Below are 14,658 nucleotides of genomic sequence, written 5' to 3' on the forward strand. Positions count from 1 at the left end.
GTACGACAGTACTGTCTGTCCATCAGCTAAAACACTGCCTACAATCTTAATCGTAAATATTTTACAGAAAATGGTGATGCTTTAGTTAGTAAACTTATATGGAATGCATTAATGGAAAATTGTCCAGTTTGATTTTTGACATGTCTCCCGATGGCTTGCACCACCCAGTTCTGTCAATTTTCTTTTTATGATTTCAAGGCAAATAAACATGGCTTATTAAGTAAGAGACTGCCAAATAAATTAAAAAAAACACTAGCTACTAGCAGCATCAGCAGAACAGCTGGTTTACCTGATATTACCTGTAGGTCATCAATTACCTGTCATGTCAGGCATCAGAAATATAAAATGAAAGTATCAGCAGGAATGTAATACTGACCACAGCATTCTTGGGGTTGGCCTGCTCGTCCTGCATCTCACACAGCTGCTGTACTGTGGCACTGTGGACTCGGCTGAGCACGTTGAACCAGCCACTGGAGGGAGAGAATGGGGGGGGGGGGGGGAGAAGAGAGAGAGAGAGAGAGAGAGAGAGAGAGAGAGAGAGAGAGAGAGAGAGAGAGAAATGATTAACAGACATTTCTACAGCATATTGAAGTAATAGCCTCAAACAATAAGTTAGCACTAAACACAATTCAATTTTGTCCTACTAGGCACTTAGTGGGGGTGAATGGTGTGTGATGAAGAGACAAGCCTTGAGGGCCGAACGGCGTCTTCCCATTAAGAAGTGTTTGCTTCTTATGTTCTTAATATATTTAACTTTATGGTCAAGCAAGTGAGATTTTCAAGTTTCATTTCTTACTTTTACATGGACTACTTCCTTTAATATAATCTTGAAAGTTAGAAACCCATTAAAAAGTAGACAAAGGTTAACTTATCTGTCGCAGCTATTTTAATAATAATGAGTATGAACAGTTTTACAGCTTTCAACACAGCATTCTCAGCTGTCCAGTACGGTCAACCTGTGTTCTAAAATAATGAGCACAAAACGGCATTCTCAGCTTCTTTACTGGAATGCAGTGATCATCTGTACAGGAAATGACTAACACCATCACTATTTACTAATTTGCAACATGGTGACAGATTTGATGCTTGAAGTTAAAGATGCCATGCAGCAGTGTGACCGCTCCCTGCTTATTTAATTAATTACAGCTGCTATTAAAAATAATAATAATAATACATAAAAATAATAATACACACCACAGTTCCTGATAGCAGGATTTAGCGCCAAGACTGTTCTGAGGTCACTAGACTTTGGCCCCTTTTACCTTTAAAAGTTTTCTCATTGTTTTACTACATACAGTGGAAAGGCTGCTGCCCACCAGACATGATGCAGCAAGTGGAACTTTGCAGCGATGCGTCAAAATGAATAGAACCTAATTTTGCCATTTTAATGCACATCAACTAGGGCTTTGAGCAATCCGAGAACAGCTTCAATGCACGTGGTCCAGCAGGGTGAAGCAGTATCCAAAATGATGGAGGAAATAATAATGATGGAGGAAACAATAATCCCCAAAAAATACCCAGAGCTTTTATGACAGAGCATCACAATTACAAAGATACAAATTTGAAAGATAATATATGGGAGTCAATTTTAAAGGAACTGGATAAGCCTGGTGTGTATGATTTATTGCCATATATGTTGAAATACTGTCAGAAGATGACACTCATAATTTCCACATCATGTTCATGAATATGTACCAGTCTTGATCATATTTGTCAATAGCAATTTTGTATAGATCTCGGCAGTTTCCAAACCTGTCACATCGCCTCTGTGTCGCTTCTGTTGTATATGGTCATGTCGCTACAAAAATGTCTCATCACCAATTAAAAATCGCATCTGGTGTTTGGAGACTAAGACTACACAACAGGATAAACTCCTTCTCAGATTATTCTTCTTAAAACCGAGTCCGACTGATATAAAACCTGCTTAAACCTCAGCAGTTACAGCAAAGGTACAGGCTGACACTCTGTAATGTTGTCATTGGGTATTTCTCATTGACACAATTTCCCACTTTGTTTGTGATGCTTTGAAACAGCCACCCAGTCAGGAAAAAAAACTGCTGTAGGGCAAATACCTGGCATCCTCTGGCGATTCAGCGACAATGTGATAAGTCCTTTCCTCAGTCACAACATTCAAGGCATTCTCCTTCTCATGGTTGTCAACAATCTCTCTGCAAACAATAGCAAAATAAAAACACAACTGTGGTTTAGTAACATGCTTAATACCACGCTTAGTTATGACCCTAGCATTGGCATTCACTGCCTAAGAGGCTTTTGGAACCAAAAAACAAAACTAAGAAAAACCTGCCTAGTCAGGTCGACTCAACAGCCGTTTTGTTTAGTTTTTTTCTCTACAGCACAAATTGCTACAAGATCAATGGTTGCCATGCGATTCTTGATTTGTCCAACAGTTACAAGTGTGGCCGATTTGTATCTGCTGGGATTCATATCGTTACTGAAATACTACTGTACAGTGTATTTAAATAGTTTAATTACAGGTTTTAAATTCTGCACACATTCACCTGTTGACATGGCTTTGGTGAGAACAGACAATGAGCCATGCAGGAAGGATGATGGGATACTGCAAATGTAAAGCAATGTGTTTCTTGTGAACACTGCATGATGTTCTGTAACACGTGTGTGTGTTAGTGCTGACAGATTTTACTGTTTACTATGTTGGTTCTAGTTTTGCCAGGTGTTTTTCCTCCCTTCTCAAGTTCATTACACATTGGAGTAATTTCTTTCCCCCTGTACAATATTTAATGGATGGCGTGTCCTTACTTGGCAGAACGGATGTCAATGGTGCCCTTCAGCCTCTCCTCGCTGTCGTTCTCGAAGTACATGAGCTTGGCTCCCCGCAGTACAAACCAGCGCATTTTCCAGTTGCGTCGTGACAGTGTGGATAAGCCCCCACCCTTCTTGTACAGCCAGCCCGATTTGAGAGACTCCTGCTTGGCCCGGAACCACATGAAAGTCTCGTCTTTGAGCACGCACCAGCGCCTCCGCCACGGGAGCATCAGACCACCTGTAGGTGGCGAGAGAGAGGGGCTGGGTGTCATCACAGCACCTGCATTTTTATCTTGTACTGCTAGCTGAAGCCATATTGTTGACAAATTAACTATTCTACTGTATAAAATCTATGTATTATCCATAAATAGTAGTATTAGATTATTCTCTATGAATAATTTGTAAAGACAATTACAGTAGTCTATTGTGACCAACTGACGTATTTATTTCCCCATATTAAACTGCCTGTTTTTAAAACCCCACATTTCACTTGAGGGGTCCTTGAAGTAGACTTTATTTTTTTTTTAAAACAATGACATAAAATCAATAATAATAATAATAATAATAATAATAATAATAATAATAATAATCCTCCACAGGGAAGTCAGGACTACACAGCAACAATAGGGTTTTCACATTTTAATTAAAATATTACCTTTTGGAAGTGACTGACCATAATAATCCACAAACTTATTCCAGTGAATTTAAAACAGGTAATTTAACTATCTGAAATAAAACCACATTTCATGCCTCAGATGAAATGTGACAGTGATTCTACAAAAGAAAGACATTCTACAAAAAATGGATTTCATTTTTGTATTACTTAAAACAAAATTTAAAAAATATGAATATAATATTCACTACCTTAAATAGTAATAGCTACTAAATATAGTAAAAGCAAGATATAAAACAAGGAGTTAGGTGCTAGCAGATAACTGGTCTTTCCCGCCCCCCCAGTAGTTTTGACACATTTGGTGATCCAACCGCTTTTATACAGGATTCTGGACTGTGTGTATGACTTTCTAGCAAGTTCCAAAAGTATAGCAGTAATGTTGTCAGTGGTGCCATGGCTACACAAACCGTAATTTATACCATACATTTAAAAGAAATGTACATGCTAAACTGTGGTATATGGCAACGTACGGACAATAGCTAATATCATTGCCCTTTAACCCAATAAGTGCCATTGTCCTCATTTGAGGACAGGCTACTTTGTACTTTTTGGAGCGCATTTAACTGGTATCTGCCTGTTATTCTAATGTTCTCTAACTATATTGCTACAATAACTTATTCTAATTTTGTTAACCACAAAAGTTAAGTCTAAATGTAATGCATCAACACTTGTGTTATGATATTTTTCAAAGAAAAATTGATTTGGTACTTAATGGGATAAGCCACCAGTTGTCCCTTGCTTTCCCAATACAAAAAAAATAATAAAAATAAAGATGTAGTGAGATTCTGTAAGCATGAAGCACACCCTTCATGTAGAGGTAACTGTGGAAGTATGGCGGTCCACTTCCATTAAACATGGTCACCCTGCCATTGGAGAACTCCTCGTCTGTGTCGATATATACATCATTCTCATCATCGCTGTCGATAAACTGATAGAAAAACACAGGAGTCAGAGAGGTCATAGGGAAATAGAGTTACAAAGCAGGTTAGACTAGATTAATCATACACTAAACAGCATAACATTCAAAAGATAAAATAAATTCAAATAATTAAAATTAACAAGTGTCTAGATAATAATTTCAGATAATAGAAACAGAAGATAAAAAAATAGTTTAAATAGTTAAAAAGGTAGGTTTTTACGCAAATAATATTAAAAAGGTGTCCACCAGATTAGATTATAGAAACAAAAACAGTAAATACAATTAAACAAACTGAGCCGGAAAGAGACAAGTTGCAATCTAATACTCTAGATTATTTGTAGTACCTAAAAAAATTATCCCTGAATCAAAATGATACAAGCACGACTGGCCAGTTAAATCGGTGGTGAGGAATTTGGGGGTTTGGTGGAATACAGTAAAGTCAGTATATGCAAGTCGTCTGCCGCTGCTTATAGATTTTAGACCTCTTCTTGCCACTCATGCTCTACTGACCACATCCACATCCTCACCCTGCTCTTCACAGTACTGCTTACCGAGTCACAGCTGCCACGGCAGGAGTCCAGGCTGTTGTAAGTGCAAGTGGATTTCCGCAGGATCTCCTCATCGGTCAAATGTCCATCCGTAGTGCTTCCTGCATCCCTTGAACTGGCCAGTGCCTCCTCAAACTCATCATGGTCATAATCAGATTCCAGGTCTGGAGGAAGGCTATAGATGGGGTCTTCTAAATAAGGCAAGCTGTCAGAAACGACGTTGTTGATGCTTTGGTATTCTGCTTCTTCATCCTCCTGTACTTCTGGGGCAATGTAAGGTTCTGGAAACTCTGCAGGGACTTTCAGAGCTTCATCTAGGTCTTCCAGGAAAGCGAGAGGAGGTGGAGGCGGTGGTGGAGGGAGGTTGGCATAGATGTCCTCGTCGATATGCTGATACTCCACAGCGGTGCGAGGGTAGTCAGGTAGTGGGTTGGTATCTTCCTCTGCAGGGAAGCCTTCATCCACCTCTTCCTCGGCCAGTGGGGCGGTCAGGTCCGGGGAGTCATTGAGGTTCTCCTCACTGGAGAGGGACCGCTCTAGCCCGCCAAAATCCAGCAGCTCTAGAAACTCCTGCGCCACCCGTGAGGCCTCTTTCTCCAGCCTGTGGATCTCGGCCGTCCTGCGCCGCTCCAGATCGGTCTTGGAGCTGTCGCACAGCAGGGAGACCCCGTCATCCTTCTCTCGCTGCAGACGTTCAATCTCCCGCTCCAGACGCAGGATCTCCTCCATCTGCCGGCTCTCCTCCTCTACCATCCTGGGGTGGGGGGTGTGAGGGGCCTTAGAGGAAGGAGGAGAAAATTGCAGATTGAAGCACCTGAACACATCATTCAATTTAGAGCCACATTATTAATGAACTGCACAAATCATGCCCATTCCTGTGGAAAAATCCAGCAATGACTATCCTGAGCCAAGTTTTTTGCTGCTTTTCAGTCAGTCATGGTGGTACACAGACTTAATGCTAGTTAAAGAGCTGGTAAAGCTGGTTCAAGAAACAAAAGTAAAATCAATATGTTCCTTAACTGTGAGCCTCTAAAGTCAATCAATTGTTGTCTTCTCTCCTAAAATAATCAAATTGGTGGAAACATTATTTTTATACATGTGCTGGGTATCCAGCTAAACATCAGCTCCTTGTCTTGTTCCCAAATGTATTATGTTCTCATGTTCTAAACTTAAATTAATCCCTTAGATATCTACCGACTCTACAGAGTCTGACCAGACCAGATGTATTTCTGATTGGGCAATAGTAATAAGTTTGGGCTAATTAAGCAGGGGCCTGACTTCTCAGAGTGCTAGTGCTTGATAGCTTTAGGAACAAGACAGTTGTAAAAACAACAGTACTCGGTGCAGGTCAAGTGGATTTACATAGAGAACAGCTGATCTTGCTGAACGGATTTGTGAACCAGCCACAGGTAGAGTGGGCTCTGTAGCAGAAGAGAGAGATTACCTTTTGGGAAAGGAGCTCTGTCCCTAGTGGTTCCATCTCCCTGAAAAGAAAAGACAAAAAACACAAATTTAACTGTGGGTTCATCAATAATCCTACAAATCTCCTCCCTATCCTTAAACACTGTATGGGCTCTTTATAGTAATTTTGCAGCCAGAGCCCACCATGATTTTCTGTTTTATTTCCATGCCGTACAATGTGCTTCCAGGGGCTAAATTTTTAAATGCAGAAAACATAATAAAAATGGCTACAATCAAAGTTTGAAAAGTGTCATGGGTGTTCTGTTTTTCTTTTTTTAAATGAACAAGAAATGTTTGTTGTGCTTTATTACTCACTTCAAATGAGTGTAATGTACAGTATGCTATGCAAGACAGTCACAATACTTTGGATACCAGTTTTGCCTGCAACTTGTGTCCTTGATCTGTTGCCAGCTAAACTACTGCATTCTGTTTACACAACTGCTTTATCTGTTTGAATAAAATTAATGGCATACCGACTTCCAATGTTGCTCTGTCAACCTTGAAAATGGCTGCAGTTAGCAAAGTTAAACCTCATTTAAAGAACTACAGGTTACTACAGTTCAACTCCAGTTCTAATCTTTTTTGGGCCAAGTTATCAGAACGATTTAGTCACACTTTATCCCTGACCTGGAAATGACTATTTCGAAAAGTTTCATCAGTAAAGGGATCAAGTTTTAAAAATGACCTTGATTATGCTTGAGAGAAGTCTGCTTGAACCGATAGCGATTATCAGTATCACACTTCAAAATCTACTTACCTTTCCTCTCCTTTCTCCTCCTGCTGCACCCTTGCTTCCTCTTCCTGTTTCCTCTTTCGCGCCTCCTCTTCCATTTGTGCCCTGAGCGCCTCCTCTTCCTGCTTTCTCTTTAGCTCCTCCTCTGCTTGTCTGATCCGGAGTGCCTCCTCTTCCTGTTTCCTCTTTAGCTCCTCCTCCTGTCTCCTCCTCTCTGCCGCTGCTTCCTCCTCTTTGCGCCTTCGCTCCTCCTCTTCTGCTTTCCTCTTCCTCTCCTCCTCCTCCTCTCTCTTGCGCTTTTCCTCGCGGAGGTGCTGGTACAGGCTCCTGGCCAGCTGGCCGCGATGGTGCTTCTGCAACACCACGGTGGCGGAGCGTACCCGCAGGAACAGCCGCCTCCACAAATGGGCACGGTAGTTCTTCTGGATGGTCACAGCGCTGGCCAGGACTTTCTGGTAGTGTTTCCTGTTAGGATAACCACATTAATTAGCTAGCTAACATTCTTGCAAGTCCCATCATGCTTCTTATATCTTTTTGTATTCCTGGCTATTTTCACTGACTATGGTGAAGCGCACTTACATCGCCACAACGTAGCAAGTTTGATGGAAGGAACATACTTCCTGTGTTATACAGGTAATAGGAACCCATCTGACCCCTCACACTTTATATGCATCATTGATCTCAAGTGTAAAGTTCAAATGAGTTCCTATTAACTGTAAAAACACTATTCAGGTGGTAAGAAAACACAATTATTGCTTTGCCTACTAAGGATCTCATTCAGATATATTAGTGCTTAAACCTCTCCTTAGCTAAATAAAGTAACTATCAAAGGGGACGTTGCCACTTTATAGCTACGCTGAACTGCATTTGAAGATAATACTCCATTGACAATCATTTCACATGAGAATAGGACAGTGTTTTAATCACCAGCCAACTTGGGATTAAAGGCTTTAGTAATTTGTTTATTGTACCTTTTTTATAGACACAAAATAAATAGTGTGCTTCAGAGGCTGATATCTCCATTTGATAGGTACAATCAGGTCTACAGTGTAGCAGTTCCAGACACTGGGTTATCTGTACCAGCATGTTGTAAAACACAACGTGCTAACTGACAAGGGGAGCCAAGCTCACCTGTCTGTGTCTTTAATTAAAAGGGTTACAATCTCCTGTATTTCTGGTGTTTGAGATTACATTTCCATGCTCTGGCAACTTTGAGACCATCATATTCATTTTCAGGGATGAAATGAAGACTCCTATTGCACAGTAGTTTCACCAATTCCAGGTTTTAAGAAAAGCTTGATTAGCCACAGTGTGTATGTTACAAGCTCAGGTGTGTCTTATTAAAAAATAGACAAATCAGGAATGGATCAAACCTGCTATGCAATGGGATTCTTCTTTCCAGCCCTGACTTTGCCTCCTATGGTAAAATGCTAGTCCACTGTGCCACAGCATCTTCCCCAACGGTTCTACCTGTAATTTCTTATGCAGCATCATGCTGCAACACTTTAGAAGCAGGGCTGGTAGTATAAATGCAATTACTTGAAATCCAATTAAAATCATGTGAAACAATCAATTTATGGCACAGTTCATGTTTACTAAACACTTGCTGTATTCATATATAATTAGGGATTTTAAACTACCCACAAAACATTCAGTACATTAAATATAGTACATTATAATTAAGTAAAAAACAAAACAAAACTGGGTACTTAAATAAAAGTAAATGGGATTCATGCTTTTTAAAAATGACTGTTGTGAATGAAGTGCTCGTCGTTTTTTGCATTTAGTTTTAACTTTATTGTATGTAATTTTTACGTGGGCAGAGTCCATTAAAAATCGATTAACAAATTGACAGATAACGTGCAACAATCTTTTAAAATCAGTGTAAAGCACTGTTGTTAATTGACACACATTAACTTCAAATTAAACCTTCAAGGCAATAATGGATTAAAGCTGCAGTTTATTTGACAATAATGCTGCTTTTTTATTAAAACTTCAGAAAAGAGACTTTGTTTCCAGTTTGTTTTAATTCCCCACCCCACCCTGCACAAAATGTTAATTTTAGCTGCAGGGGACACAATATTCATATTAAAACACTAAGCCTCACACGCCAACTATCTAAAGTAAACACATAATATCAAACCCTGACCTTATTAATTACAGTCAAACCTTTACTAAAACCACACCTACAGTAAAGAGAGATCACTCTGATGCACCCCATTATATATATTTGCCATGCTGAATCGCCTGGCTACGAAGACCACTGTTACATGCTGTTATACCCATCAAACCAAAACAATTACATTATAAAATCCAATACCCTAGTCTGGTAGACATTGAAAGAGATACTATATCTAAAAGGTGCTTTGAATGGATTTGAAAGTGTAACCCACGGTACTGATCGAGAAAACCACAGTGTAGAGCAAATAAAAATGCACACGCCTCAGTCGCTGCATAGCAGCAGGGTGACAGCTTCCCTCTAAGCTGTTTGTCCCATTATTCCCACCGATATACAGACACTGACCTCGCCACATATCTCAGGACATGAGCTCGGATCACCATGCCAGCCTTCCTCCGCGCCTCCTCACGATCCTTCTCCAGCCTCTGCTCCAGCGCTTCCTTCAGGAACACCTGCAAGGGGGGCGACACTGGCGGGGTTACACTCCAGGATGGGGCTGGCAAAAGGTAAGAGTGTGAACTCTTTCTGAAAGGGTTATGTGCTATTCTACCAAACTGTGCAGAAAAAATGCCCTGCTTTCACTAGAGCTGCTTCTGCTTTGCATTGTGCTTCACTGAGGCTGTGTGGACAGATTCCTGCTCAGTGCTGCTGCTGCTGCTGCTCTCTGTGCTGTACTGACGCTCATGGGGAAGGGAGAATGAGAAAGAGACTGGGGGGAAAAAAAAAAAAAGTTACGAGTGGCTTTGGTCCTAAACACAGACCACGCCTCTTTTGGCAAATAAAAGAGAGAGAGAGAGAGAGAGAGAGAGAGAGAGAGAGAGAGAATGGCGACACATGCTTTTTTACAGTACTTAACCCTTTCCTAGTCAGCAGTAATAATATAATGTTCTGTACAGAGCCCAAGGCAGTGATGTTGTACAGTACTTCTGACAATGTAACAGCTATGAGTTTGCTATCCTGACAGAGACTGGGCCCCTGGCACTGACGTGTTGGAACTACAATTCAAGTGCAATAACAGCAATAGGGTTAGCTCTACCTGACCCTGGGGCACCTGACTGTACCCCTACACCGCAACAGTGTCAAGCAGGTCTCCTTCATCAGAATGTTAACTCATTCAGATCTTTAAATTGGAGTTCTAACTGGAAAGGCACAAGGGAATAAAGCACATGCGGGTGTCCGATGAGCACACATGGAAAAGAGGCCTGCTCAGTTGGTGTTGTACCTTCAGAGAGCTGGTCCCTTTGCCATTATGGACTGGCTTTTGGCCAGTGGGCTCCAGCAGATGTTACTGCAATTGCTGGACCCAGCTGCACCGCTGCCAAAATAAAATTATTCTTAAGAAGTTTCCACATCCTTCCCACGTCCCACACAATCCTGAACACTAATTCTGGGAACACATTTCCTCTCAACACAATCAGCAGATATAATTACACACAGATTGTTTCAAAGGAAACAGCCCCCCAACCCCCAACAAAACTCACAGAGGCAGAAATCGAACAATAAAACAACCACGTCTGTGCTGGTCACTTACAGGCTTTGTGACAGTCAGAATTTATTATTAACAACAACAGTAATAACATATCTATCGGTATGATGAAAATGTACTGACCATTTCTACACACACCATTATGTACCAATGTGCTTGTGACACGTAAAGACAGACTGACACATCTTAAAAGCTCCCATACCGACTCTCAATAACACCATATGCCTCTCCAGTGGAGGGTAAATAGAGGATACAGCATGAAGGATCACCTTCTGTAGTTACTCCACGAATGAGGATAGCCTGAAGGGATTGAGTGTTTCTGGCTCTCCTCATGAGAGCAATAGCTACAGTACTCTATGAATGTTCATGATGTATTCTGTTTATATAACAAGGCTAATTATGGAAAAGAAAGTATGTCTATACCTACGCAGTGTTGGAACAGTGGTAGTCGCCCCGGTCATTCTGTTGTTGGAGTTGAATGAATGAAACGGATTCCAAAATGAGAGCCAGCAATAGAAATATCTACTCGGGACCACCGATTATGAAAAAGTTACTCAGTGCTTGATATCTCAACGCTTGTTGTATAGTAATGTGCACACAACGGTACACATTAAAACAAATTCCTTCAAGGCGTTATGGTGACATAATAAACCACTTGGGTATTTCACAAAATGTAGAAAAATCAGGTGGAAAATAATTGGACACCAAATTTTTAAACGAAAAAATGTGCCAACTTCCGAGTCTATGGTTGACTAATGTTTGGAAGAAAGTTTATATAAGTACAGTAGAGGTATATGACAATATTTCTTATAGCGACTGGGCCCCTGGTAGTGACATAATACTGCAATAGTTTAAATATGTACAATTCTAGAACTGCATCTGTCCATACACAGACACTAAATCTATTACCTCTATTATCCTTTCTGTAGCTTCAGTCTATAAATGGACAGTCAAATTAAAGCTATTTCATGCTGTAACCCAGAAGTTTTAAGTATGAAATGATGTTAATGCTACCTCATAGGATTCTATTGACTTCAGGCACTGCTTAGCTACGTGGCATTACAGTATAAAAAAAGCTCTGCTTCATCAAGGCTTACTCCACTTTGATGAGCCTTGGTTATTTGCTTTCAGTGCCTTCTTTCATGTCACTAACCAACTAGCTGCTTTCCCCAGTGATGAACGGCAAGCTGTGCAGCCAGCAACATGCTTCAACCACTGACCCTTGAGGTCAAATGACCCAGGAAGTGAAGCAGACTTCCAGAAAATAAGGCAAGCAAACTAAAAACTTCCATAAACCACATGTATTATCAGATATATTTTAAAATTAAAAACTGGTGTTTCTTTTAAATATGCACATTTTGCTACAACCCCTTGAGCCCAGCTTGAAGCCCAACTGAATGTGCCAAGAGATACTGAAAGGGTTAAGACATGCAAGCGACCTTGGGTGCATTAACAGGAGCGACACACTGAAAACAAATGGGAGCAGCACAGGGAGGCAGGCCAGCCCCTGACCTCGCAGCAGAACAATGGAGCTCTTTTACTGCAGAACAATCAGTGAGGCATGTCCCAGTCAGCCTAACAGAGTGTGTGTGTGTATATGAGAGAGAGAGAGAGAGAGAGAGAGAGAGAGAGAGAGAGAGAGAGAGAGAGAGAGAGAGCGAGAGAGAGAGAGCGAGAGAGAGAGAGCGAGAGAGAGAGAGCGAGAGAGAGAGAGCGAGAGAGAGAGAGAGAGAGAGAGAGAGAGAGAGAGAGAGAGAGAATGAAACTCTACACTTGATACAGGCCTTTAAAAGAATTACCTGGCCTTTTAGCACACAGCCCAGCACAACAAACTTAACTCCTTCCCTTCTGAATTTTATGCAAGCTGTTATCTGTTGCAAATGAAACTAATTGTTAAACTGTCTGGTTTCAATGACCGCTGCAGGCTTAAGTTCTTAATTGTCTGAATGTAAAGATAACAGCCTTAGATACAACTTCCTTGTTAATAATGTTCAATACTTTTTTTTCCCCCATAGCTTCTACCTGGATACTGCCCTTTAGAGAAATCAAAAATATTTTCCTCCTTTGGTTATACAGTTTTCTGTTTGGGGGGGGGGGGGGGGGGGGGGGGGGAGTGAAGCAGGTGTTGCATATTGTAAGTGTGTGTTTTTCCCTTGGTTGAATGTATATTATATATATATATATATATATATATATATATATATATATATATATATATATATATATATATATATATATATATACACACACACACACACACACACACACATACACACACAGTATATATATTAGAGACACACACACACACACACAGTAGATGTTGGTTATTAGCAACCCTGATAAAGACAACTTTGGGATATTAAGAACATTTTCCCAGGGTCCAATCCCCCCCATAGACTTTAATGTTAATGAAATTCTGATATTAGCAACTGCACGCCGCTTATTGACAACTTTAATTCTAGTTGCCAGTTGCTACAGGTGCACTTGCATGATTTATGCACATACTTCATGCAGCTTTTATAACACACTGACTTCGCAACTGCATATTTCTGGCAGACTGAGGCAGAATCTTGGCTTTGAAACTGGCTACAAAGCAGACAACGATGGACAATTTCTTAATTTAAAATTGTGTTCTTAGACTTTGTTTGCTTTACTCACTGTAAGGACAATTGTAGTACATCGTTGTGTATTACTATTTAAGCCTACTCTTTTTTTTTTTGGTTTTACACACGCGTGAAGTAAAACGTTCTATATTTGGGCATTTCGTGTTTCTCATGTTCATTTAACACTAACATTTAAAACACATGTATTTCAGTGCTATATTTGTACAACTACAGTACATATCGTTCCATATAAATATACTTGAAAAAACAGGGTCTTTTTCGCTTATTGGCAACTTTTGATTAATGACAACTTTTTCCTGGGAACCGAGAGATTGTTAATAAGTGGCATCTACTGTACATACATACAAGTTTACATACACCCACGGAAATGTATCATTTCTCAAAAACAAATTCTAGGGAAAATCTTTTGTAGCAAAAGTTTTGCTTTTGTGGATGAGGAAAAAAAAGTTACAAGAAATAGATTATTTATTTCAGCAATTTTTTTTTGCAAAACTACAAAAATACCAATTCAAAAGTATGCATACCCTGACAAGGAAAATGAAATGAATAGCTAGTTGAGCCACCTTTAGCAGTAATAACCTATTTTAAACAATTAGGATATTTGTCAATGAGCTTTTGGCATGATTTTTTTTGTGATTTTTGACCATTCAATGCAAAATTGTTCTAGTTCATTCAAATTCCGAGGACTTCTCTTGTGCACAGCCTTCTTCAACTCATACCAAAGATTCTCAATCGGATTTAGATCAGGACTTTGACTAGGCCATTCCAGAACCTTGATTTTATTATTCTTTAACCATTCTGAAGTAGATTTTGATGTGTGCTTTGGATCGTTGTCGTGTTGGAACGTCCAGTTGCACTTTTAACCAAGTTTTGTAGCGGAGGGCTTTAGATGACTGGCCAATATCTTTTGGTATGCTATGGAATCCATTTTACCATGTATTGGGACTAAATGTCCTGTGCCATTAGAGGAAAAACAGCCCCATAGAAGGATATTTCCACCTCCATGCTTGACAGTAGGTATGGTGTTCTTTTCTTTGTACGCCTCACCAGACTTCTCCAAACGTAACGACTATCAGCATGACCAAATAGCTCGATTTATGTTTCAGCACTCCACAAAACCATTGACCAGAACCAGATCCATCATTCAAATACCATTTTGCAAACTTTAAGCGATTGTCCTTGTGACGTTTTTCTAAGAATGGGTTTTTCCTTGGCCTGCGACCGTTGAGACCTTCACCATGCAATACTCAA

General features: G+C 40.2%; 1 protein-coding gene across 2 annotated transcripts in view; it reads right to left on the reverse strand.

The window, feature by feature from the left end:
• The window catches only part of LOC117426922 (unconventional myosin-X-like), a 108,359-nt gene that overhangs the window by 11,589 nt on the left and 82,112 nt on the right, over window positions 1-14,658 (reverse strand). For both annotated transcript variants that reach the window (XM_059033497.1, XM_059033498.1), the window contains exons 22-29: window positions 9,643-9,749; window positions 7,143-7,583; window positions 6,369-6,408; window positions 4,928-5,701; window positions 4,262-4,385; window positions 2,779-3,022; window positions 2,073-2,168; window positions 377-470 (exon numbers count right to left, since the gene is read on the reverse strand). In XM_059033497.1, the coding sequence (XP_058889480.1) occupies window positions 377-470; window positions 2,073-2,168; window positions 2,779-3,022; window positions 4,262-4,385; window positions 4,928-5,701; window positions 6,369-6,408; window positions 7,143-7,583; window positions 9,643-9,749 (1,920 nt within the window). The remainder of the gene's footprint in view (window positions 1-376; window positions 471-2,072; window positions 2,169-2,778; window positions 3,023-4,261; window positions 4,386-4,927; window positions 5,702-6,368; window positions 6,409-7,142; window positions 7,584-9,642; window positions 9,750-14,658) is intronic.

The sequence above is a fragment of the Acipenser ruthenus genome, chromosome 11, assembly GCF_902713425.1.
Source record: "Acipenser ruthenus chromosome 11, fAciRut3.2 maternal haplotype, whole genome shotgun sequence".
Classification (NCBI taxonomy): domain Eukaryota; kingdom Metazoa; phylum Chordata; class Actinopteri; order Acipenseriformes; family Acipenseridae; genus Acipenser; species Acipenser ruthenus.